Below are 27,196 nucleotides of genomic sequence, written 5' to 3' on the forward strand. Positions count from 1 at the left end.
ATGGAGACGCTAGGCCGGTTTTGTCGTGCTATTGCAAGGAAGAAAACAATTGATAACAAGACATTAAAGGACTCCCAACTCAAAAGGGGACTCAACATCTTTGATCTGGTCGGAATAGGTCAGTATTGCATTCTTTAAATCTAGTTTTAGAGTTACCATGACAAACTACGAAAATAGATTTTCTTTCATGGGTAAAACGGTTGGTGACTTTCGCCCAACTTGCCTTTCTTATATCATATGGATCAGTCCTGAAGCAAGACTATGAATTGTAGAATATTATTATTACTGTTATTACAGTCTTAATGGCTCGTTAACACATAAAAAGGTCGTAAGGGCCATCAACTGGTAAAAACATACAGCGATCCAAAAACGAAACAACATAAAAAAAGGCAAACAACAAATGCTAAACATTTTAAAAAGTTTGTATTATCACGAAAGATTAAAATTGTAGAAAAGTTGGTTAAACGATTTTATGCATTGGATACAACGTCAAACGATTGGTGACGTCAGGTTGACATTTACCATACACTAACTGGCAATAGTGTTAATATCCCGAATAACGATTTGGTGCCGTGTTAATGGTGAATTCAATATGTCCCGTGCAGCGACTTTAGTAGTGTAAAAGGCCATGTTGGCATATACCGCTTGATATACTGTGAATGGTGAGGTCGGCATGTCCCGTATCACGAATTGTACAGTGCGTTGAAGTTGGTATATTCTGCACAGCGACTTGGTGTGCAACGGGTTGATGTTATGTTAATTATAAGGTTGTCGTGACCCATACAACGTTTTGTTAGTGCTGTGCTTGTCGGAATGACCCGCACAGCAACTTTATTCATTGTTAATTGTAATGTAGTCATGCACCGTATAATGCAATTCTACAATGCCGTGAGACCGGAATGTTCCACACAGCGACTTGTGGTGTTTGCGGTGAGGTCGACATATACAGTAAAACAACAGTTTTGTCAGTTTGACATATCGGGTACAACGTACAACTTGCAAAAGTGCAAGTCAAGTGAAAATGCATTAAGTTGTGAACAATCAAATCAACATGTCACGTGTTCTACAGTTTATGGTCAGACTTGTATTATTACTCTAACTATTCGTCAACATTAGCACGTGAACGGCGTGTTCTGTAAATACTTTTTTTGTTTTTTAAACAAACGTCAAATACCAAAGTAACTGTCACTAATCCAAACACTGTCATCTCATATTAACCTTTCTGGCCAAGTTTGAATTAATAGAAATTACGCTCAGAACAATAGTTTTTCCCGTAACGATTGGTACTTTTCTCCCTGCCATGGAAGAGATCCGAGTCCCCGATGTCATTAAATGAATACTCTTAGTGACGCAATACAAATACTTCAATGTGGAGTATTTAATTTTACCATAAATGGATCTTGAGAAGATTTTTGAAATCTGTAATTTGAGTTAATCCGATCTCTTTTGGGTCAGGATGTGCATACCACCAACCGATATAATATGCTAATTCCAAATGAGTTTGTCATATTTCTATTAGAAATCAAATGCAAATTTTCTTGTATATACCTTGATAAACTAAACACTCCCCACGACAAAAAGGGGTACCCGCGGTTCATGAATTTCATAGCTGCGATAAAGCATTTGATACTACCATACCTAGGTGTTAATAAAGTTTTATTTTGAAATTCAAATCATCAGCCCTGGTATCAACAAATATTGGATGCATACCATCACTTCACTATCGTATACTTATTATTCTTATCAAATTTGAAAGGAAACAGATTTTAAACAAAATATAATCGACATCAAATATTCACCTCTCATGGAATACTGCGATCCTGAAATTCACACTTCGTTGAACTACTGAGTGACCCTTACATTTATTCAAATAATATTTGATTCTACCACATCCGGGTATTGAAAATATTTTGTTCAATTCTACCTTGTTTGGTTCCACCCTTTAGCCCCAGTGGCTCACTCTGAATTATTTTGTGCATAACATTGCGCTGACATCCCATTTACACAACCAGAGCCATGTTTGAAATATTTACAATTGTAATTGAACAAGTAATTATTAAGAATTAAATTTCCAATATTAACTATAGTAACTTTTCCCTCTCGGGGTAATGTTAGACCTTTGGTCCATGAAATTTACAATTTGTATGAAGGATGTCAATACTCTTCCTTCCTTTTGTGATTTTGTGTTGCAACCATACATGGATGTTGAGAGAAACATTGGTTAAGTTTGATCTCCTACCCTTATCAAATTATTCACAAATTTGTTTTACGTTTGTCAAAGAAAGGTTTCTGAAAGTTGCATTGACATTGGTCCATGAGACAAAGTCTCAGGTGACCTACAATGATCAAATAATCACGGACACTTTACGCGATAAATGCCCTGGCACATAACACAAAACCAAACTCGGATGACAATATCGAATAATTACACCCCGCGAAAGTGCTTTTGATCACGAATTTTATTAAAAAGATAATATGCCCGCCATCGAAAGTCATACTCAAAATTTCTAGACAAAAAAAAAAAAATATAAATCTTGCAAAGAACGAGCCTAGAATGGCTCCTTAAAATCTACTTTAAGTTGTAGGTCAGCTGATATATACAGACGATAAACTAACTTAATGTAACCTTAATGGTCTTGCGGATGTGAAACAACTATTCCTAACGCACTAAAGGTCCCGCACTAATTGAGTTACGAGTTTTCCGTAAGCTGAAGGCACAAAACGAAGACTAAAGCTCGGTCAGTATAACAAATGAACATAATCATTGCTAACACGACATATGTCTTTTGATAATCGTCTCTGGCCAGGGACTAGGTATATATAACACTTACCAAACTGAAACACAATTTTCAGAATGGCTGGAAATGCGTCTATGACAACAGGTTTCAAAGTAAGGCTTTTGTGTAAAGGGTAGTAGATATTTTAAAACAATGTTCGGCAGGTTTACCGACAAATGACATTGCAAGAGTGGCTATATTTTCCCATATATCTCGTTAGCGCAGGTCAAGGTCGTGAAAGAGAACACGTTATGATCGGAATCATGTCTCCTCTGAGACGTAAGGCAAACACATAAAGGACAGCAGTTCATGTATGAAGTTAATGAAACTGCTGATACCTGCAAATGGAGCAACGTCTAGATCTCGATTTGATGTTCATACAACACAGACCTGTCCATGTAATTGTTTTAGTGATGGTATTCCACACTGCATGTGATTATCATGTGACTTTTGCTGCACGTGCTGGGTGACGTTAGCTAATTAGGTAGTGATAATGTAATTACATGTGCCATGCCGCACGATTGTTGTAATTTGAAATTCACAATAATCAAATTTAGATTTTGCTCCCTTGGGTAATTTAATTAAACGACCGAATTGCAGAGATGCTTGTAATTAGTTTTAGATGTTTGTTTTCGGTCTATTATGTGTTTGTCGAAGTAATATATATAGCGGATATTTATCACTGTCTGGTAACACATCCTGTCAGCACAACTCCCAGGGGCTTAACGATAACATGTTTCTATGATTGTCAAGAAAGGTCTCTCATGTTGACAGATGAGGGCTATTCCACAAAAAATGAAGACTGTTTGCTTTAGAGCTTCAACGTCGTTTGTTCTACATACTATTATTTTTTTCGCTTAATTCCGCTTCATTAGTTTGTTCACCAATTTATTCGTGTTGTTTTAACACATAGTTTCATATTATTAATCACCCTATTGTCATGTAACGCCTCATTATGTTTGTAAGGTTAGGGCATATGTCAAGTGCATATGTTTATGGCAGGATGCAATGCTGAAGTAAGTCTCCTTGTGATAGTCTTAACTGAAGCCTTCTTTGTAGTGCTATCATACTGAAGTACACTGCCGAAGGTCCCCGGTAAGACAATCCGCTCGATCACATAATACGGACACTCAGTTGGCATACCATTACAAATTCACCCTATTGTCACGTAAGGCCTCACCATGTTTGTAATGTTTGGTCATATGTCAAGTGAATGTGTTTATGGCAGAATGCAATGTTTGAGTAAGCCTCCTTGAATTGAAGCCTGCTCTACATTGTTTTAACTAGGAGGAGTGGCTACTTATTCAATTCGTTTCACACATTTCATTCATAATACATTAACACTATATCATGAATTTCCTGGGCACATGGGTATACGAGGCAATGAAACAGCAGATCGCGCTGCAATGGCAGCTTTATCGCTACCACCTGTTGTTTTTAAACTTCATTTTACTGATATTAAACCATTTATCAAACAATTTTTAACATCTCAGTGGCAGTAGGAATGGAATCAATATACCGATGTAAATTTCATTGCGTAAAACCTATCATCGGTGAATAGTATCCATGCTACAAAGCCAACCATCGCGACGAACTTGTCCTTGCCCGTTTTCAGATAGGCCATACATACCTTACACATTAATATATGTTGAAAGGCGAAGATAACCCTCGGTGCATGGGATATGATGCGCCATTCAAAGTTAAACATTTCATTGGACTGCATAGACCTTGTCTTTTTTTATTGTAATGTTACAAGTCTAAAGACCCTTTTTGAAACTGTTGAGATTTATAGAATTCAAGGTCATTTGAAAGATGTTGGTCTATATTAAAGAATATGACTTACCATTTTAGAGTATGGCTTCCCAGTTTAATCTTTTGTGATAATAACCATTTAGATAACCCTATAGATTTTTAGCATTTGCATTTTACCTTTTCCTTCGTTTTATGTTTTCGGCTCGCTGTGGCTTCTACCGGTTGAAAGCCCTAGTGACCTTTTGACGGGCCATTATAATGATAATGATAAATTCAGGATTTCTCCTGTTAACGATTCAATATTTTGTTCCTCATCGTTTATATTTTATTCAACTTATGATGGTGGGCTCTTCATGGCTGCCGTCCGTCTCGCCATACGACCGGACACAACTAGTGGCGTGCACTTTCGTTCATTCAACTTGTAGGTTTAATGATAAACTTTTAGGTATACAAGAAATTTCAACTACACTTCGTTGCTTACAAGAGATTTCTGTAAAAACAAACCCATTTAATGCAATCCACACGCACGCTAAGTACGGAATAAACGGGGAATACAAGACCCAAACACACTTGAACGAGTCTGTCCGTCTGTAAACCATTCTTTTCATCACTTACCTTCGAGAAGTACAGGGAGAATCTTTCACATTTGCATATAGATGTTCCTATTGATCGATAAGTTTGATTGTCGAAATAGATAAGGACAACTGTTGCCAGGCGCCAATCTTGAATTTTGACATGTACCTTTGTAATCGCTTTATCTTGTAGGCTCTAGATTATGTCCTTGATGTTGGGCCTGATCAGAAATATGCTGACAAACAATCAAATATCAAAAATATTATTTCCTTATTTGGAAAGGATTTTTTTATATCTCAAATAATAAAGAGTGAAAAAAGTAAAAAGGGGATGTATCGAACTTTAAGAACAAACGAAGACTAAACAATGGTTTGTGTTAATATCCCTCTAGGATATATTGTCATGTAAGAATTGTCTGTGATTAATGAATAAACTTCTGATCAATAGTTATTGCCGAATGTTAATCCTCATTCATTTCTTTCGTCATCCGAGCAACTGTTATATATGTAAACCGCTTACTGTTTCAGTATTATATTTGGTAGCAAGGTATTCCTTGATAAATCAACGGGAAAAAACATGTAAAGCTAGAGGTAATTGGTTTATTCCATTCCATAAATTCACGTTTTCGTCTCTTGCCAACTGATTGTCTGGGTCCATTTCGTCTCGCCGCTCCAAAATGCGATTGCTTAGTGACAACATCGTGTGATTTGACGTATCCAATAAGAATTGCGATTATCATTTTTTTTTTTTTTTTTTTTCATTTTTTTTATGAAATATTCTCATGCCACGAAACGTAAAAGTTGGAATGAAAAAATGGTCAAGAATTAATTACCTGATCAACTTTGCGTTCATGATATCATATGTTCCATACTGCATTGATTAAACCAGACGAGAAATACTCCTTTTAACGAGGTCACGTTGAACCAATATACTCATTTCTGAACGAGTTTCAACAAGCTCATGTGGAATCAGGAACGCTTTTATCATATAACAAAAGTTTTTTACCTTTCCATAAGAAAGCTGTTTTCGCAGAATCTTCATTTTAGCTGTTGCACTGTTACTTCGGTTATTGATCGATTTTGACAAAGCGTTTTATGACTAAGGATTTGATAAATTGCTAGTCTATGGAGATTTGCACTTACTCCAACGTGTACACAATAAACATTTCAGAAAGGTGGTGTAAATCAATACTAAGTAAATCGAGTAAGACATGAAAAGAGGTGTAATTTTTGTTACCCATAATTAATCTGAATAGATATACAAAATACAAATTGATTTGTATAACATGGAGCCTGATATCGATATACATTAACATAAATGCTTATGTATTTGTGCATTCAATGCATTGACTGAACGACTTCAAAATTTTATTTAAATTTAGACACTGAGCTAGCCATCTGTGTTTTTCGTCTGCACATGGCAACCAAAATGAATTTTTATTCGGCCAAAGATTAAAACAAAGATACAACAAATATAATAATGTGGTTGAAGAAAAGTGTCGTTCGTAAACGCACTTAATTGACTGATGACGCTACCATTTTAATCCGGTACATTCTTATTGGTTGAAGGTGTTGGTGGATCTCTAGGCATTGGTGTTTATGTGATCATCACCCACGTGGTTAAGCATCAGACTGGTCCTTCTACTGTGCTGTCCGTCTTGTTTTCTGGTGTAGCAGCTCTGTTATCAGGTAATGATACGTCTTAAGTCCAGTCCTACGTGATTCAACCATATCAATTATATACCCCACGCAAAATAAGCAGCGACGTCATTGCTACGATTCTGTGATAAGCTTGTCTATTTATTTAAGAATACACAAAAGAAAAAGTTTGTTAATCAAAGTTTTAAAAACTTTGTTGATTGTAAGCAATATTAAACTATACCATGTTATAACGTGTCGAACTACACGGAAATAAGTGTACTGCCTGTCAGCCACGACCACAGAATGGTCTATATGAAAAGTAATTATTGCTTTTGCATAAAACGAACACGAAGTGTTCGTCCTTAAATAGCACAACGTATCAAAGGAGATGCAGGTACAGGATCATTTTTATTATATTGCCATCTTTCTCTATTCTATTATATCACTCAAGGTATAAGCTCATCAAAACAGAAATAACATAAAAATACCAACATGTCAACATAATTATAATACGAAATCAAATTAATCTACGTAAAAATAGGAACGAAAGAAAGATTTAAATGCCTACTTCTGCCAAATTACAAGGAGAATAAGACCATATGTTCTGGGAAAGTTAGCGTTTTCTGCTTTATTGCCGACATTAGCCTTGTATACAACAATATTATTGAAGCCACAGTAGGCGCACAAATGGGTAAAACATCGAGCAAATTAAATGACGAGAAAACTCCCACATGTAAAGCTTCAAAACGTTTAAGGTGAAAACGTGAATAAAAGCCTAATATTTTATGATATGAGAGAACTTTCGTTCACTTCAATAGTGTTCATATACAGATTGTATTTGACACTGCCGCTTCAGTTTGCTTCGGTTTGTCAATAATTGTTTTATGAGTAATGGTCATGTTATCATCATACAATAATACCGCGATTAAAACTATTAATGTGTATTTTATTGTCCAATAATACGAGATTTTCTTCATAAACAGCTTCATAGGACATAAATCAGGCATCATATGTACAAATGGATTCATTCAGCTGAAACACTACCGTTTGTAATGCTGTTAATGTGTGAGCCATTTGTTTAATTGAAATATCGGAAGTCTTAGCTTTTGGTGATGAAGCTGAGGTGTAATCATTTTCCTGACTATACACTCGTGTATTTTGTTGTATCAGAGACATAGATTTATTCGTTTTGAATTACTCAAATATTCTATATTGTTGTAACATTTTTTTGAGGAACGAAACATTCTCTCATTCAGGAAATATTGGATTTTGCTGAGGGAAACTACATCAGGTCAGAACTACAACTTATATAGTTCTTCTTCGCAAATAAAAACAAAGGATATTTTAGGAAAGTTTCAGTATTATACAATATAACGAGTTAATGTGTGTGCTGTTAACATTCGATTAAAAGTATAGACGCTAGAGATCTCATCATCCATCGCCCGGAACCTACCAATCTGCTTCTAAACATTATGTCTTGCGGACCAAGTTTACCATATTGTAGTGGATAAGATATACAAAATGCAAACTGAAAAAAAGTTTCTATATAAATCAGCGGGAGAGCCATGGCTCAAAGAGCAATACAACTGCTGTAGATATATATGGTCGCAATATGGTGTCTTAAGTCAATTCAGTAAACGCAGCGAAGGAATGGAGAGGGAGGGGCAATAACGACAGAAAATAATTTGGTGCCACTGCAGATAATGTAAAAACCTGTACTTATCCTTCGGTTGTGATGCCGTAATAATCGGCCAGCGAAAAGTTACCTAACATATACATTTACATATGCATTTCTCATCAAAAGAGAAAAAAGAATGCAACGCGGTGCTTAGAACTGGAATTCGATGAACTGCATTGTACTGTGTACATATCTAACATGTTAATTGTCGAATATTCGAGAGAGGTTTATCCAGCGAGCAGATAAATATGTCTGGCATTCGATGTGATTTTCAATGAAGGAAGTATTGAAAACCATATTTTAAATCGCATCAGAAAAAAAATAAATAAAAATAAAAAGGGATATGTTAAAAAACGATATGGAAAACAACCTTTCCAATGTACTCCAAAATGGCGGAAATCATTTCATATTTGAAAAAAGAGTATATATATCGTATCATAGACATCTTTGAAAATATAAACATTTTTTGCTTCTTTAAACATTTCAGCCATATGTTATGCCGAGTTCGCCATGCGTCTTCCACGTGCAGGCGGGTCTTACCTATATACCTACGCCGTGCTCGGAGAATTGTGTGCCTTCACTGTAGGATGGACAATGGTACTAGAGCACATCATAGGAGCAGCAGCAGCGGCCAAGGCGTGGAGCCAATACTTAAACGTACTGATGAACGGGACGGTCGATAGGTAGGCAAAAACACGAATTAATAGGTATATGGACTTATTTACTTATTACGATACATTAACACGGCATTGAAATATGGTCCTGATTATTTTAGTGAAATGTTCAAAATCTCATCATAAAGCCATATATGATGTTATCGACCATGCTATTGGCTTACAGAAGAGGTGCTCGTTTAAAGTCGGGAAACCCGAATGTTAAGTTTGACCGCGGACTTGAATGGAAATGTAAGGACATAAATGTTGGCTTCTGCGTTAGAAACAAAATTGGAACTTTTTTTTTTAATATGAATTACAATCGCAAATAAATCACACACAACAAAATTATTATAGAAGCTAGTAACATAGTAACTCCTTTTGTAAATATCAGTATTTTTGTAGGATCTTTTCAGGCGAGTCCGGAACACATTTTACTATACTAAGATATATAGGTGGTCCTTAAAATTTGGGTGAATCTCATGAGTTCAGGACTCAAATATCTGAGTCTCAAAAATAATTGGGTATTGCAATGTACATGTAAGTAATCGTCATATCATTGTATTTTCATTTCATTAAAACAGACGTCGGCATCTTATAATGTAAAGTATCTGGCGAACTAACCTAAAAATGAAAATGAAAGCGACTCTTCACATATGATGTAATAAGGGTGAACTATGAACTAAAGAAAGGTTTACACGAAGAAGAAAGACATTGTTAGTGGTCTGTGTTACAGTGCCATGGGATTCTTCTATATGAAATTACCTAACATTCATCTCTTGAAACGCATGATCGCTTCGACGTCACAATCCGCGGAATGATATGCGTGACAATGTCACATAAGCCATAGAAGACCCAAAGATTAACCACGAACGTCAAATTACACATAACTGTTTAACCTTTGTGTAACATGCGTATCGTTATTGGTGTCCATTCCAGCAAATCCCAATAGGCACATCAAAACGTGTTGTGTCAGCGTTTGTAACGACAAGACTGACAAATTTGTCTCTGGACCTATAACACATGATCAAAGGTTATCCACAACTTTGTGGTTCACGCAAGGGACGAAATTTTCTGTGAAATCCAACTTATGTCAATCGCGAATCTGAATACAGGTCATTAACGATGTATGAAACCTAAGTTTTTAAATACTATGTTATTTATAGTTTTGCTTAAAAGCTTTAAAGGGAACTTGATATGTGACTTTTTGTAGAAATGTGTGTAAAATAAATAACAGCGTGGTTGACGTCATGATTCGAATGATAACTTTGTTAGTCTGGTTTCCCAATAAAAACACAAAGTCTTTTAAGGTTTAATTGAAAATTATCGTCAAATAAAAACTTAAATTTCATATCTGAAAAAAAAACTCAGTTTTGGTTTGCATTTTTGAACTCGTAAATACGAATGCATTTTACATTACATATTTCTAATCAGTCAATCAAAACTGTACAAATGAATGATATACAGAGGCAGTCATACTTCAGTCCGTGGTATACGTAAATTCAAATGGAAATCCGAGGTACGTGGCAGTTTGTTTGTCGGGAAGGTGAGAAAAGGATCTGTCTCTGTAGTCTAATTGCACTAGTTGGCATGAAACGGCTTCTTGTATGTGGTTCAGTGAGGTACGTTTAGCCAGGGGCCATAACATGGAAACATTCGCACACAAAATGACCAAGGTCGCTCATGTGGCGATGAACGCAGCAATCATGTTAATGAAATGGATTGTTTGTTAAAGAAGGCATCGAATTCCCGATAAAGTCATAAATATTACATTTGATCAGTGGTCTGAAACTTGCATCGAAAAAAATGCATCAACGTATCATTTGATCGTTTTCAATTACCCTCTATAAATTAACATTTCTTGAAATCGATTGAATTAACCGAACATTTTCCGAAATTTTTGCAATGTACATCATCAAAATAAAGTGCTTTGTTAGATAAATTATCTCAAATTGCATTTTAAAATCAAGAGTTTCACTCAGTTTTGTCTCTCAGTAATAATATACGACGAATAATTCATCGTTCATCAATTTTCTTTTGCCATTTCCTTATATACAATTCAATCAGAATAATTCATTTCTTAATGTAATTGTCACATGTTGCAAGGAAAATTTGTTTAATTGGAATTTATAAAATTAATTATTTAAATAAGCGTGTTTCAAGACAAAGAACGTAGTTTCAACATTGTTTTAATTATAATTGAAATACGCATATTCGAGAGATGAATCATGAAAATGCGCATGTTTACCAAACATTTAAAATTAAAAAACAAAGAACAAATGGTCTGATACTGTTCTTAAGACACATAAATGAAAAAAAACAGCTCTTTACACAAGATATTTAAAAATGCACATTTAAAAGCAAATTTAGATACAGTTAAGCCAAACAAAGAGGCTTCAACACAGCTGATTCGTTGACAGTGTTAGAGGTCTAAATATAAAACTACAGAGGGTAAATGGAAAATCCAATCCGATCGAAAGAAATAATACTTAGATGGAGAGGTGTACTAGTCACATCATGCAAAAAATGCATAAGTTATATCTAAAAGATTGTCAGGTGTATATATGTATCTCTATATCATATGTACATCAAATGATGGCACAAAACCTATAGAAAAATCCATTTTCTTATTGCTATTAGAACAGCTTTACAAATATGCAAGAAGGAAATTACATCCGTTGGAAACTAGAGTCATGTTATTCCGAACAGACAAGACTGTGATGATGGAAACTGCCGCCCGTTGTAACAATGTAGACGGTAATAATTCTTTTTCCGGTGATTTAAGATACAAGAAACGTGATAATTTGACTTACGATGGATTCACAGCTAAGACCTTTAATAATTGAAAACAATTGGGGTTTTGTCTGGTGTTACTCTGCCATTGATCTATCCCGAGCTTTTCCGTATACAAGTATCTTAACGTTGTTTCCTTCACATAATCTGAATCAAACGCAGCAACAGGGAATCAAGACATAATTCGAGACAACTTCTACAATCATGGAAGTTCATACTGAATTAAATGTCAAGTACGCTGATTACACTGTCGCATTTCCATATTCTATTGTCTTTATTCGCAGCCGAATCAATTCCACTTGAATTATTTCGTGCTATCACATAAGTACCAGTGTATTCTTTTTAAACTTGATTTTGTGGCGATTGAGGAACATCTAAATTGATTGGAAAGAAATGTCAAAATCTAAAATTGGGGTTGAGGGTTACACTTGATCCGATATCAATACTTTTTCGGAATGTCAATACATATGATTATTTGAAAGGACATAACGCACGTGTATATTATGACCCGCGCCCCTATTCGAATAAATTGAAACGCGGTATGTGGGTTTCGACAAACCTCGCGGACAGCAAGTTTGATGACAAAAAAGACATAAAGATTTACAATTATCCCTTAGATTATAAGTAAGTTCTTTTAACTTCCATGTTGCTATGGAAGTTCAGCGGTTACACGTACATTTAGCATTACGCAAGGCTTCATGGCCAATATAGATGTAACAGCTGCTGCACTGAACTTTCATAACACCATGAACGTTTTACAAAAAGTTTAATCTATAATGTTATATCACTTTTTTCACTTAGAAATTCTAAGCAAGCGACAAGCAGTACAGAAAAATAAAGCTTTCAGCAATAACAAGCTTGATGTCATTTGGTGTTTGTCAACAATAAAAAAAATATAGACCGGTTGAGAAAATTTAGATTTATAGTTTTTTTAATTGTTTCTTTTGGATAGTTTGTACTTTCTTATTGGGTACAATAACAGATAAACATATTTGTAATAAAAACGTTAAAAATAATCCCCGATCATCAGTTTCATTCACACTGTTCAATGGCACGGTTGATACTGCTATGATACGGCTCCGCCAGCCGGCTGTAACCTGTTTGAACGTGTGTGTCAACTGCGATCTGAAGTCAAAGCTACATCCATGAACTCGTTATTTGTCAGAATTCCAACGTTTGTGTTAATTGCCCAACAATATATCATCATCTGAAATTATTTCACCCTCACCGAGTCCATTCTAAACCAAGACAGGTGTGAGGGATCCTCAAAGTACCGTTTTCTGTTATTGGCTTGTCTGCTTTGTCCGTCACGATCTATGTTCAGGCCAAAGACAGACGTGACGATATTTTGTTGTTCTTATAAATAAAGACAGAAAAACTTTTTTCTGTAACTTCATACACTTTCTTTTTTTAGCATTTTGAAAACATTTAATTTTTGTATTATTTCTCGGTTAGGCGAATGACATTTTTTCTGTCATGCATTATTTATGGGGTGACAGCGCAAATGTAAATATATGTGTATGAACATCATTTCTATGAAATTTCTAAAAATTGATTTTCGCTCCGATTATGTGTTTCAGAAATTGTTATTGGAAAGTTATTAATTACTCCATTTTTGTCTGTCTCTATAGATACTTCGAAGAACAGCTTCACTGGTCGTTAGGTCCCGGTGCGTCAGACAGCCCAGATATTGTCGCTTGTGCTCTCGTAATTGTTGCCTTGGGTATTGTCATTCTTGATGTCAAGGTAAACACATTCATATTTCTGCTAATTGGATAGACATATTAGAATACGCCATAACATAAACAGCCTCGTTTCACAACAGCATTTCCGTTTCTTGTAACAGTTAACATGATGGTTTCATTGATATGATTGAAGCAACCCGAATAAACTCATACTGGAGGGAAAGTAAGAAATAGAGAAAAAAAACTTTCATAAGAAGAGAGAAATGAGTTTTTCGTGTTAAACCATTGTACTGAAGTACTGAACAGTAAGATCGAATATTATTTTAGTTACTAGAATCAAGATATTTAAAAATGTTGCTGTGGGTTTTAACAATTGCGTGGTACTTCATGCTTATTCAGAGTATTTTATCTGTTTGATGTGCAGGTTTCTGCAGTAATAAGCTGTATATTTACCTTTATCAACGGACTCGTGATCCTATGTTTGATGTGTGTTGGCTTTTTCCACGTTCGACACGAGAACTGGACGGACCCGCCGGGTTTCTTTCCCTATGGCTTTACAGGGGTAAGTAAATGTTATCATTGTCCTGCATGTGTTTGAGAAGGACCAGTGTTTCCAATATTCCCCAGCACAGCAATATACAAATAGTATATCATGGTAACTGTATCTTATATAAACCATTAACGTCACATGATAATTCATTATCTACGTTGAAATACATACTTCACCATTATGTGCACTTGATATGGTTTAATAGGGGTCAATCATACAGTTTTAACATTTATATAATAAGTATACCAAATCACATATTGTAGAGTCAACATCTTATAAATAACTAATTAAGTTTCAATCTCTTTAGTCCTTGAAAATCATAAACTAACTTTCGTGTCCTTAATTTCGAAACTGAAATCGATGAAGCCAATTGCATCAGAAAGAAACCGACATCTTGTGATCTCTTATGTATTACAGACTAGGTAGGGACAAATTAGGTGTTGCTACAGTTATATAGTCGAATCAATAAATTACAACAAAGCTTAATTTTAAGCGACGACAAATATAACTCTTCGATAATTTCCTACTACAGAGTCACTGGTTTACGATGGAATAACTAGCTCTCAAAATCATCGCAGACTCTTTGATACAACACTATAATCAAGTATAATCAAGCTTGCGCAATCAGCGATGTATTATAATAATATATCGTTTTCTTTCTGCAATTATATCTAAATCAATGACTAATAGATTACGTACCTTTTCAAAAAAACAGCTGAGAAAGATAAATCTAATTTACGATATTTTCGATAGAACCGAGAATAAATCGTGATATGAATGGTAATTTTTATGCAAATTATCCCCATACCGACGACAATGCGGTAGGGGCAAGTACGGATGTACAGCACCAAAGGCAATGAGGTGCGGCTGGTTATTCTACCTACGCCGTCTCTCACAATGACTTCATTTAAATCAGGATTGATCGATCTTCCATTCGATCGCAAAGACTGGTTTATCTGATTGATGCCAGACACGTTTTATTCTGTAGAACTAACGAAACGCACTAATGAAAGTTCAATGAAACTAACGAAAATAATGAAAAGACAAATTGATAGAACTAATGAAAATCATGTTATCATGGAGAGAAAGGGAAACCCGACGAAACTCCGGAAGGGTTTTCCGGGCCCGGGCTTAATGTAATGTAACAGTTGTCAAGTCTTCCGCTTAATAAATAAATAAATATGCATGATCTTCTTATATAGTTATATATATTACGTGTCTGTTAACAGCTTTGTTCAAGTTTACAAGGGGACTAAAACTTCAAGAAATACACTAAAACCGCTTATGTCTTGAATAGAACTTACCAAGAGATTTCAAATACTTCCAAATTATAAATAAGTATGATGACACGTATTGTACTTGTATCTAGTCTTTCTTGGCCATTGCATATTATTGTATACAACGACGATATTTAACGAGAGGTTCGGAGCGTCAAAAATAACTGATGCATATTTAAGTGGTAATCTTATTCTATTCTTCTTTTTAATTATGTCTATATATTGATGTAATACTTTGTGTTAAAGCATTGTTGTGACACTTGTGTAGTAAAATACATTTTGATAAACTGTCACGCTTACGTCAAAAAAAGTTACAGAATCCATCTATGTTAACAAAACTATGAGGGCAGTAATTATAATACTTAAACGTCGAGTAATTCCAAAGTTTGTCGGGTTTAACGTATGTTTGAAAGTAAATTGAGCTCGTAAGAAACACGTGATTTTCAAGAAATATGCTACTATCCCCTTAATGTATATTTATTATGGATATTCTGCCAAGCACGCAATATTGTCTCTCTGATCATCCAGGTTGTGAAATAAAACTGTTTAATCCAACAATTAACTCAGATTAAAACAATTTATCATATGTTATTGAATTTTATTTTATTTAAGAGCCCTAAAAGCGATAAGCGGTCTCGAGACCTGATTTTAACATATATCGAGGGTTATATATTTATATGCAGCGCTAGAATTGGTAAGTCCTAAAATTGTTTTATTGAATTTTGAATTTCTTCAGGCACAGAAGAATTACACAATATGCACCTGAGCGAATGCCTTTCTTGCAACCATTGTTGACAAATCTGGTTCTGTACTGTCAGAGTTGTACATGGACCAATATTATATAGATTTTCCCATAACGAAATAAATCTCATTTCCTCTTGGATGTGCTTTAACTAATTGAAAGCAGTTTAAAATCGAGAAGTGAATGCAATGACGCTCAATTTCGCTCTTAAATTATTCTAATAGATCCCATCACTTTCCAGTCAGAATTTAAAGTATTAACTGCATTCCTTACAATATATCTGTTGTCAAATGACCGACACGTCCCAAGCTATATTCGCGATAAATAGCTACTCTATAAACCTTAAAAGATATATTTTATTTTGTTGTTTAATTAGATACAGTAATATTCCAAATAAAGAAATCATGCATTAGGCATGCTTGATGGTATTGTTTGATTAATGAAATTTTCAAATGTTCGATCTTGGATGAGATCCGCTTTCAAACTGCGCTGGATTTTAAGTACAAATAAACCCAATGAGTCGGTATTATGCGTGTGCATTCAATAGTGGTGGTACAGCTTTATGTCTCTTGATGCTAGCTGACAATGCTGACCAACCTACAATAATGAAAAGAGTTGTCGATCTCTGTCAAATCCTACAATGAATGGCGCCACGGTGGACTGTTTGATGATGAAAACAGCTATAGAAATGTCCCTAACCTCCACTACATCCTGGCAATAAACTTGATCGAGCTAACATTTGCTGTTAATTAAAGAAATTGAAATAGATCAATTCAAAATAGAAGTTGTCCACTAGACTTTGTTGAAGGTGCACTCCAACCGTTACTTGAAACTGGCGAACAAGACAAATAGTAGGTCAGCAACACGGGTTACGATAGCACAACCAAATCAATGCAATTTTCTGGTATATTCGGCTAACTTATTTAGGATTTAGGGGAGGGGTTCCATTGAGTGTAATAGCGGTGACGCATGTGGATGTGTAATTAGTGACAATTTATTGAAACAAACCCAAGGTTTATGTGCCATGTGCTACGACATTTAAAAGAGTTGACAAGTGTAATGCTATTTTAATGATGATTAAGTAATCACTAAGGGCTATTTATAATGATAAATCAGAGTTGCATTGACCCCAGAGCAGTGGAGTAAGGCGGGACACAGGCCTGAGAGTATTAGCACAAGTATATGTTAAACAAAAACTTCTTTCTTTAGTGGTAAATGACACTTAACTAGAATGGTAAGCTGATAAACAAACTGATATCAATTACAACGACGCAGTTATTTTGTTCTTGGGAGATCTGAAACGACAAAATTTAATCAAAACCATCGTAACTACAACAAAATCCAACAAAAGACGTCAGTACTGACAAAGCAGCCCGATATCCTATAAAATCCATAACTATAAAATAAAAGTCAACACCGTCCAATAGTAGCTAAAGAAACAACAATTTCGTCCAATGAAATCCGTAATAACAACACAATCCTATAAAATCTATGGTAAAAAGACACCATGCTGTTAAATCAATCGTAACAAAACCATCCTTTAAAAGCCTAAATCACAACGCCATAGTCCTTCAAATGGCGTAGTAACAGCGACAAAATTCTATAAAAATCAATAGTAAAAACGATTTTATCAGAAAGTAGCCAGATAAGCAACGACATAAACACTTGATAACAATGACATAAAATAATCCCATAAAATCCCTGATTACAATGACAAAATCCAAAAATGCCATAGTAAAAACGACCAATCCTGATGAAAACCATGCTAACATCGTCATAATACAATAATGGATATACCCAAGGCTGCAAAAATAGTGGTTACTTCTCTGCTTAACATTCAGAAAGACTGGTTCGCATGTTGAGAAGATGACAGCATTCGGTAGTATACTTAAGTGAAGTAGCACTTAATAAAGTTGGCTTCGTTTCTTCACTATCACAGGAGGCTGATATGAACACATCGCAGTGTGTCGAAGTCATGCAGTTGCCAGAGTCGCAGGCGTAAGAAATGTACCAACAGCACCATTTCTTCACCGTTAAAGACGACTTAACTTGGAATCTGTATTTTTTTTTCTTTTTTTCCAAAGATCCTTATCCTCCCTATTATCTCCCTTCACATGTTTAGAAATGAGTTGAGTATTTTCCCCTGTGATGAAGACTCTTTCCACAAAGACGTAGTGCTTAACGTTCAGCATAATGTTAGTGTAACGACAGGTTCATCCGTTGTCAGTATAACGTGACCTGGTGGGCTGTCTTGATCAAGGCCTACGGTAGTATACTGTACCTTAGAGTGGTAGCATTATCAATATCCAAATATGACCAAAGGTTATTATTATTTATATCATTATTATCATCATTATTATTACATTCTTAACGGCATGTCAACACATAAAAGGTCATTAGGGCCATCAAACGGTAAAAGACACAACGATCTAAAAGGAAACATTAAACAAGCCAAAAGGTAAAAGACAAATGTTAAAATTCTTTAATCGGTATGTATACACAAAAGATTAAAATGCTACGTCATTGTCTATTATATAGAACAACATCTTTCAGGAAATGTAGAATTTAACAAATCTCAAAAGTTTGAAAAAGGGATTTTAGACATTTAATGTTAGGATCAAAATAATCTCGAGTAGAAAGAAGGTTAATGCAGTCCAATAAAAATGTTTAAGGGTGAATGGCTCATCACATCCTATTCACCAAGGATTATTTTCGCCTTTCAACATATATGAATGTGTAAGGTATTTATGACCCATCCGAAGACGGGCAAGGACAACTTAGTCATGGTGGTTGTCTCTCTGACCATTCACCGATAACAGGTTTAACGGAGTGCAATTTGTTTGATATAGGTATTCCAATCCTCTTGCCACTGAGCTTTTGAAATTTGTTTAATAAATGGTTTAAAATCAGTAGGTGGTAGCGATAAAACTTCCGTTGCGGCACGATCTGTTTTTTCATTGCCTGGTATTATCATGTGCCAAGGAACCCAGCAAAAAGCAAAATGAAAGTTAAAAGCAAGTTCATGATATAGCATTAAGGTATTACGAATGAAAATATTTTAGATATTTCTATTGCTAAGACTGTGCAGTACAGAAAGAGAGTCTGAATGGACAACTCTCAGCACTTTGTTTCTTTGAGTATATTTAAGAGCGAGGTAGATAGCTCTCGCTCCTGCCGAGAATATTGAGGCGTTGTTCGGTAGCCGGCACCATAAGTTTCATCTTGTGTAACCATGGCCGCAGCAACCTTATTATCTTTTGAACCATGAGTATATGAATGTAAAAATGTTTCATATTTTAACTGCGATTTCGAGAAGGATGAACGAAAAGTGTAACTGTCTGTGTATGATTCATTAAGTGAAAAGTCAACTTCTGATGAATTCATAAGCCAGAGTGGAATTTCTATCGTTCCAAATGACTGGAATTGGATTAACATCAATATTTGTGTTTTGTAAAAGAGCAGAAATTCGATTACCAAATGATGGAATAGTTTTTGGTTTGCCTTGAAACAAGGTTTTGTATTTTAGGTCAAATACAGGGAAAAAGCAGGATTTGAAGGATTTGACCTTAGCTGAATGGTGTATTACAAAGCCATTTTATTTCGACGGCTATATAGTAATGATTCTTTAGCCTCTACAGAGAGGCTTGCTGTAGGTGTGGTATTTAAAGCTCCGAGAGCGAGCCTGAGACCTTGGTAATGAACAGATTCCAATAATTTTAAATATGAAAGTCTAGCAGATCCATGCACGATGGAACCAAAGTCCAATTTTGGTCTAATAAGGGCTCTATAGAGTCTTAGCAAAACTTTTCTATCAGCTCCCCAATCAGTGTGGGACACAAACTTTAGAATATTCAGTGCCTTAAGATATTTGGCTTTAAGGTATTTTATGTGTGAAAGGAACGATAATTTCCTGTCGAATATTACACCTAAGACCAAAGGTGTTGAAAGGACATTAGATATAAGACCAAACCAGTTCAACCCAAACCAGTAATAACAGATAGTGATATGACCGTGACATTTACGCGTCAATGCAATATAAGCATAACAACGGTACAAGTGTTCTGATTCCATATGGAAATATAATTTAAATTAACTAGCGATTCCGTATTCGAATATATGCAAATAAAGACACAGAATATCGTTGCTACAAGAACGCTTTCAAAAGCTGTGACAATTTTTTCACTAAAATCCCAATGACATCATCATGTCCAAGGACTATTGTATGCGATCAAAGTAAAACCGAGTCCAAAGTAAAAAAAATAAAGTGGAGGCTGTACAGATATGGTGCATCGAAAATAAAACTAAGCTTTTATTATTATTAGTCTTAACGGCCCGTCAACACATGAAAGGTCAATAGGGCTATCAACCGCTGAAACACACTGTGATCCAAAAAGAAAAAAAAAACATCAAACAAACTACAAAAGGTAAAAGACAAATGCTAAAAATCTTAAATGGTTATATTATCACAAAAGATTAAAATGGTAAGTCATAGTATATTATATAGACCAACATCTTTCAGGTTATGTAGAATTTTATCAATCTCAACAGTTTCAAAAAGGGTCTTAAGACTTGTAACGTTATGATAAAAAGTTCTCGAGTTGACAGAAGGTTAATGCAGTCAACTAAAAAATGTTTTACGGTGAATGGTTTATCACATCCTGAATTATCCTGGATCGTGGATTGTCTTCTCCTTTAACACATAAGAATGTGTAAAGTATGTATGGCCTATCCGAAGACGAGCATGGACAACTTCGTATCGGTGGTTGTCTCTTTAGCAAGGAGACCATTCACCGATGATAGGTTTTACGGAGTTTATTGATTCCATTCCTCCTGCCACTGAGCAGCTAAATCAGTAAAATAAAGTTTAAAACAATAGGTGGTAGCGATAAAGATTCCTGTGCGGCACGATCTGCTTCTTCATTGCCTGATATTCCCATGTGCCCAGATCTTAATAAAAATGGAACTACATTTAAACAAAAGATAATAACGTTAAGCAAATATTATACTGAAGAGATTATGAAAAATATTACAAGAAGTGTGAATACGACATGATTATTTCAACTCAACATTTTGTTTTTGCTACACATTGTTCCAACAAAAGGAGAAAAATAACCTTTCGATACGTTTAATGATATATAAAATCAAAGGGTTTCCTAAGTGTACATTGTATATTCATCAACTAGATGTATCTTTTTGTGTCAGCAATCTTGTATCGTCAAAAAGGAAGTTTCATATCAATTTAAAAATATAAAACCATACCCTCGCGTGACTTGTTATGGCAGTGTCCGGTTGTGTTTCGACAACTGTCATATTGAAAGCAAATCATAATCACTGATCAACATTTATTAGGCCGCATGTCGTTATTCAGTCATAACTACACGAGTTTTCCGTTTAATTTTCCATCTGTAATATTGTAATGTGCGATCCTATCGCAGTTGTGCGCTAGATAGTGTATCGTGCGTGTGTGCGGATAAAGTATGCACGATGTGCGGACGATACACGATTTGCACAAGAATGTTTGTTGTGTGCTGTGTGATAACAACATGATATATAATAAAAAGGAAAAGCAAACACTTATCAATCATTGAAGTTTGATAAATCCAAACAGGTATTCCCTTGTAGCATTTACAAATAAAGATGCAAATTGTATTCATGCATCATACCAAACACTTCAATGATGAAAAAGAACCGAAACATGTTTAAATGGGAAACGGTGTTAGTTAGAAAGGAACATTACCTTTAATGTAATATGCCATCGGGGAATTAGTATTGGTTCGTGATTTTTTGTCAGCTGTAACACAGTCCATTAGAAGACATAATAATGTAATTCTAGTTACTCCAAGGAACGGATGACAGGGGTAGTTCCGTTGATGCGTTCAAGTGAAACAAGAGCAAAACGTTTCTGGATGCATCGATCGAAATCGATCAAAATCTTAATTATGATTTTTATGGTGTGACACAACGTCACTAACCTGACGTTCAACTCGATCCAAATCTTAATAAGAAGATTAATTTGAAAAGAATCATTTCCATTAGTCTTTAGATTACAGGAAACATGTTGATCCCTTTTCTACTTCGTTAAAACTTCAAAGCAATTTTCTGACAGGAAATACAGAAATATTCGAGACTCGTTAATACATCCACACGTACTTTTTGATTTTATAAAGATTTTACATGATAAACATAAAAGAAAAAGCAACATCTATTCACATTAGAAAGTTATTAAACCATCATCATCCATAACTGTCATTTACATGTATCCTCGTTATCCTAGTGTCTAACCACAATAACAAATCTGGTTACATCATAATTAAGATATCGCGTACTTGGATATCTCAATGTGTAGCCACAACTAACTTGATTTGTAGACAATCTAAACACATTTAACTTGATTATCAGACAATGTTAGCCAAGTTATCAACTAAGCAGGTTAACCCATGAGTTAGAGTATGTTGGTCATATGATAAGGCTAAGTTATCATTAACATGATGTCTCACATTATCTACACATGCATTTACCGTTTACCCATTATTACCACTATCTAGCTATCACAAATGCTATTACCACACAATAGTTCATCTAACGATCCATTTTATAATTGTTCATCCAACCTGCTACCACTTGCCTGGTAAGTGATTAAAAGGACAGGTTAAATAACTGAATTGTCTTTCTTTAAATCCCAGGTTATTTTCAAGGAAGGAAAACACTAAAACAAAATATAACTGGGGAATTTAAATGTCATAAATATCTGAAGAACTAACGATAAATACGCCGACATGTACCTATACATCAAAGGGAGTCTATAAAAGACGATGTCACTACACATTAAGAAATGCTCTTACAGCTGTGTAATATGTTATTCATTTACGCCAGCAAAAAACTTCCACCTGCGAATTTACTATCCTGATAAAGCAGGATCTAATATTCTAAAAATAAACAACACAAACATTAACTCGGGAGAAAGATACGTTGTTACTGCCGTGAGGACACTCAATTTCTGCCATATATCTGGCGCGGTGACGCTAACACGTAAGGTTATTTTTTAAATTGAATTTATTCATGTCTATATGACACTATCGAGACAAGAAGAGTAACTGATCTCGTGCTTTACAAACAGACAACGGCACAGAACAGCGGCTCACTAAAGCATCGATAACAAAACTTACAGAAACAAGTTTTTCCTGTGTTGGCATCTGCGCGTGCACGGTCTAATTTGAGCAAAACTGCGTTTTGATTATTTAGCCTTTCTATATCTGACTGCTCCAGTACATTGTGATTTGTCTGATAAATTGTTTAGAAAAATGAGTTTGATGTGAAAAGAGTGCAATTTGTACTAGCATATACATTTACTTTTTCTAACTACATTTGACAATACATGTATCTATATGGTGTATGTATAATTCTGCAATTGGGTATATAACATCATTAAAAGATGCACCATCGGCCTAGCTATCTCTACTGTCATGATTACGACGCCACACTTATTTTTCGAGTTCAATCGCTCTCATATTGTTTTGGAAGCATGCTGTGATCGTGAAAAATAAGTGTTTCTAGCATATTAAAGTGCTTCAATGTGACATTTCTATTCCAGGTTGTTAGTGGTGCTGGTACGCTTTTCGTGGCCTTTTCGGGTGTCGAAGTGGTGGCAAGCAGTACAGAAGACACAAAGGAACCTCTGAAGGTCACGGTCAGCGCCATATTTACCACAATGGCAGTCTGTTTCGCCACTTACTTTGGCGTAACTTGCGCCCTAACTCTGGCCTACCCATGGAGCAAACTCACGGACGAAGTTGCTCTACCATTAGCTTTTGAGGCAAGGAACATTGACGGATCGAAATACGTGATTGGGATAGGAGGAATATGTGGATTGATTGCGTCTACACTCGGATGTATATTTGCCGTTCCTAGAATATTATATGCAATGTCAAACGACAAAGTTATATCCAAATGCCTTGGCCATAATCCTGTTTGTAAAAATAAATCGGGCATATCGTGTTTTGGTGTGGTGTTTGGAGGAATTGTGTCGGCAGCGTTTGCTATGTGTTTCTGTCTAGAAGTTCTGATCGAAATGATGGCTATCGGAACCCTTTTATCATTCTCGATGGTGTCTCTGTGTGTGTTGTGTCAGCGGTATCAGCCAACCCATATCGGCTTGTACCAGGAGTATGATTCAATGGACGATAGTCGGTATATGCAATGTACAGAATTTGTTTATGATTTACCATACAGTTCCGGAAGTTATTCCACAGATATACCACCTAGGCTTAAAAGTCGTTCGCACCAAAACATGTGTGATGGAACGGAATCTCAGCCACTCACTAGTGGTGTGCAAAGAGGTATGACGTATCAGAAAATGGACAGCGTTGTCAAGACAACATCTTCCGGAAGTATCAGCAGTCTATTTCAAGTTCCCAATGACATTCCACTAGAACCTACAAGTAGAACGTTACGTACAGCTTCCATAGCTCTTGTTGTGTATATAGTCTCGTGTCTAGTGCTAGCCTTGTTTGTCAAGCTTGCCGGATGTTACGTCACAAACGTGTCGTGGTGGGCTTTAGTTGTAATACTTTGTTGTGCGGTATCCTTGGTTACAACGACAATATTAATAACCAAACAGCCACAAAATCAGACCCGACTGATATATCGTGCTCCTTATGTTCCTTTTGTGCCATTGACATCCTTACTGCTGAATATTTTCATGATGACGTCATTATCTTATACCGTGTGGCTGCGGTTTTCCCTATGGTTACTTGTAGGTAAGTAAAACAAGTCAGTTTTAATCGTTACATTCCATTTTCGTTTATCCAGATACCACTGATCCACATAGGAATAGCATTGTATGTAAACTCTTACAGTCGTCTTTGCTTTGAACGACTTGGATTTTCTTCTTTAGTATGGGATAAATCGTCCTAGTTGCGACCAGTCATTTGTAAAGGGGGTCTAGAGGGACACAAGCCCAATACGGAAAGGAATATTAAAGACGATTTATTTAATTTTTTTGATAAATTAATGTTATGAGCAATTATAAATCCACACATTTTGCAAATAATTGTATGCAAAAATATTGGTGACCTCAGTGTTATCATCAAACAGCTTTTAAATATTTTGCAATTCCATCAAATGTAAAACATCATTTGAATAGCCATTAGCAGTCTCTCCAAAGTACAGTAAAGTAACAACTGTATGTAACCGTGGGTCATGTACCAGTTTGTTACGAGTCCAAACCTATGAAAGGTTGTAAAAACATTTTGGAAGAATGTACACACATCACATTTTTGATTATTTTATGATTGAACTAAACATATTTAGTTCCGTCCCGCTTACGGACCATAGTAGCTTTAATGTTTTAATAACATTTGCAGGTGAGTTTAGATTGAATATACACATATTTTAACTAATTTAACAAAAGGGTTACATGTCGTTTTCCTTTTGTTCTTCATTCAGCTGAGACACAATGGGCTATTTTGGGCATGTCTGATATCTCATTATTCAGTCTCTTTCATATGAATTTCAATGACATGTACATTAGTGCGAGTACATTTATTTTTAACGGTCATCATATTGATTTCCTATTTAGGTCGAGTTACCGCTGCAGCTAAGACAACAGGCTTACGTATGTCTAGAAGTACTCGTAACATATCTCTTCAACTGCCTAACGTCATAAAACCACGATCAATAACTGCTTGAAAGACAGCTTAATTGCACATATCACAAGTCACATATCACAAGTCGCAACTTAAAACTGACGTTAATTCGATCTGCTTTGGAATGCGCAGGCTGTTACTCATTATCGTTACTAGTTGATGTAAGGCTTTCTTCGAGGGTTTTATTTTTGAGCATGAAATAAAGTTGAGAAAAACTTTTTTAAAAAGTGTCATAAAGACAACAATAGTCCATATCATGTTTTCTGTTAAAAACACATTCCTTTTACGTCAAGCGTTTGGTATAATCGTTAAACATGTAAAAAAAATATTACACCACGTGAAGATTATCATTATATCAAGTACAAGTATCGTCAATGTGTGTTATTAGCATTAACGTGTTATTTGGCATCACATAACATTTTAAATATCAAATGACTTGTGTATTACACCTTCCATTAAAGCATTGTTATGGACGTATAATTTTTATCTGTCTGATACACATATTGCACTGACCGCATTTTCGATCATTTGCGATCGTTGCAAAATGGGGGGGATATTTTAAAAAGAAATAAATCCAAGACATTAGTGATCATTTTTTTCCTAACTTCGGAAAAGGGAAATTACCCTCCCCGAAATAAATCCATAAATGAATATCACAGCTTACAACTTATAATTGAATCTAATCTTAGTAATGTAGGAAATAGTTAAAATTTGTTAGGTCTGACATGTGGTAATTGCTGTGGTTTTGCATTTATTCCGCAATATCTGAAATGAAAATCGTAAATGTATCGGCGACTCATGTATTCCAAAATGGTCGTCTAACAGTGAACAGATACTCAGGAGACACTTGTATATGAGAATTGCGTTTGTTACTACAGCTATATCAAAATGGTTAATTGATACGCATTTACTGATCAGAATAAGCAGCGCAATATATACTGCACAGCTGTTTAGGTGGATATGTATATATACACCATTTCGATATTCATCAAATACGTGTAATCATAACAACTGGTTTCATTAGCCCGAGAAGATTGTACAAAAGACAAACAAGAGAATTGCACCTTTTGATAATTTGGAATTAAATGCAGTAGAGCCAAACGATGAATTAAACTGCATCATACTGCTATTTCGTCCAAGGATTCGCCAGGGACGTTGAGGGCCTAAATTTGAAGCCTAGGAAGCGACTAAGGAAAATCTAAAGAGATCAAAAGAAAAGTCAAAATCGAGACAGGGAGGTGCAGCAGCCCAATAATTAAATAAATAAGATAATTAATTTATATATACAGTGTGGTTGATATATATATATATATATTTATATATTTCAGGTTTGCTTCTGTACTTTGTTCATGGAATTCACTCCAGCGCGGAAAGCAACGTTGACGAACAAGAAGTGGTGTTATATGCAATAGGAGAACAAGATGAAAATTAA

At 35.3% G+C, this 27,196-nt stretch overlaps 1 protein-coding gene across 1 annotated transcript; it reads left to right on the plus strand.

The window, feature by feature from the left end:
• On the plus strand, positions 1 to 27,196 carry LOC132549869 (cationic amino acid transporter 2-like). Its single transcript, XM_060213836.1, has 7 exons — positions 1 to 118; positions 6,671 to 6,790; positions 8,908 to 9,103; positions 13,498 to 13,612; positions 13,976 to 14,113; positions 23,712 to 24,876; positions 27,093 to 27,196. The coding sequence occupies exons 1-7, from the start codon at positions 1 to 3 to the stop codon at positions 27,194 to 27,196; spliced, it is 1,956 nt and encodes a 651-aa protein (XP_060069819.1).

This window comes from Ylistrum balloti, unplaced genomic scaffold (genome assembly GCF_031769215.1).
Source record: "Ylistrum balloti isolate Yb309-2 unplaced genomic scaffold, AGI_CSIRO_Ybal_v1 Utg370082, whole genome shotgun sequence".
NCBI lineage: Eukaryota > Metazoa > Mollusca > Bivalvia > Pectinida > Pectinidae > Ylistrum > Ylistrum balloti.

What these genes read in the sequence shown, in the direction of transcription:
- LOC132549869 (XM_060213836.1), top strand. Translation starts at nt 1, where the DNA reads ATGGAGACGCTAGGCCGGTTTTGTCGTGCTATTGCAAGGAAGAAAACA. An exon ending in ATGAACGGGACGGTCGATAG is followed by an intron (nt 9,104 to 13,497) that starts GTAGGCAAAAAC and finishes CTGTCTCTATAG; the next exon opens with ATACTTCGAAGAACAGCTTC. An exon ending in TTCCCTATGGTTACTTGTAG is followed by an intron (nt 24,877 to 27,092) that starts GTAAGTAAAACA and finishes TATATATTTCAG; the next exon opens with GTTTGCTTCTGTACTTTGTT.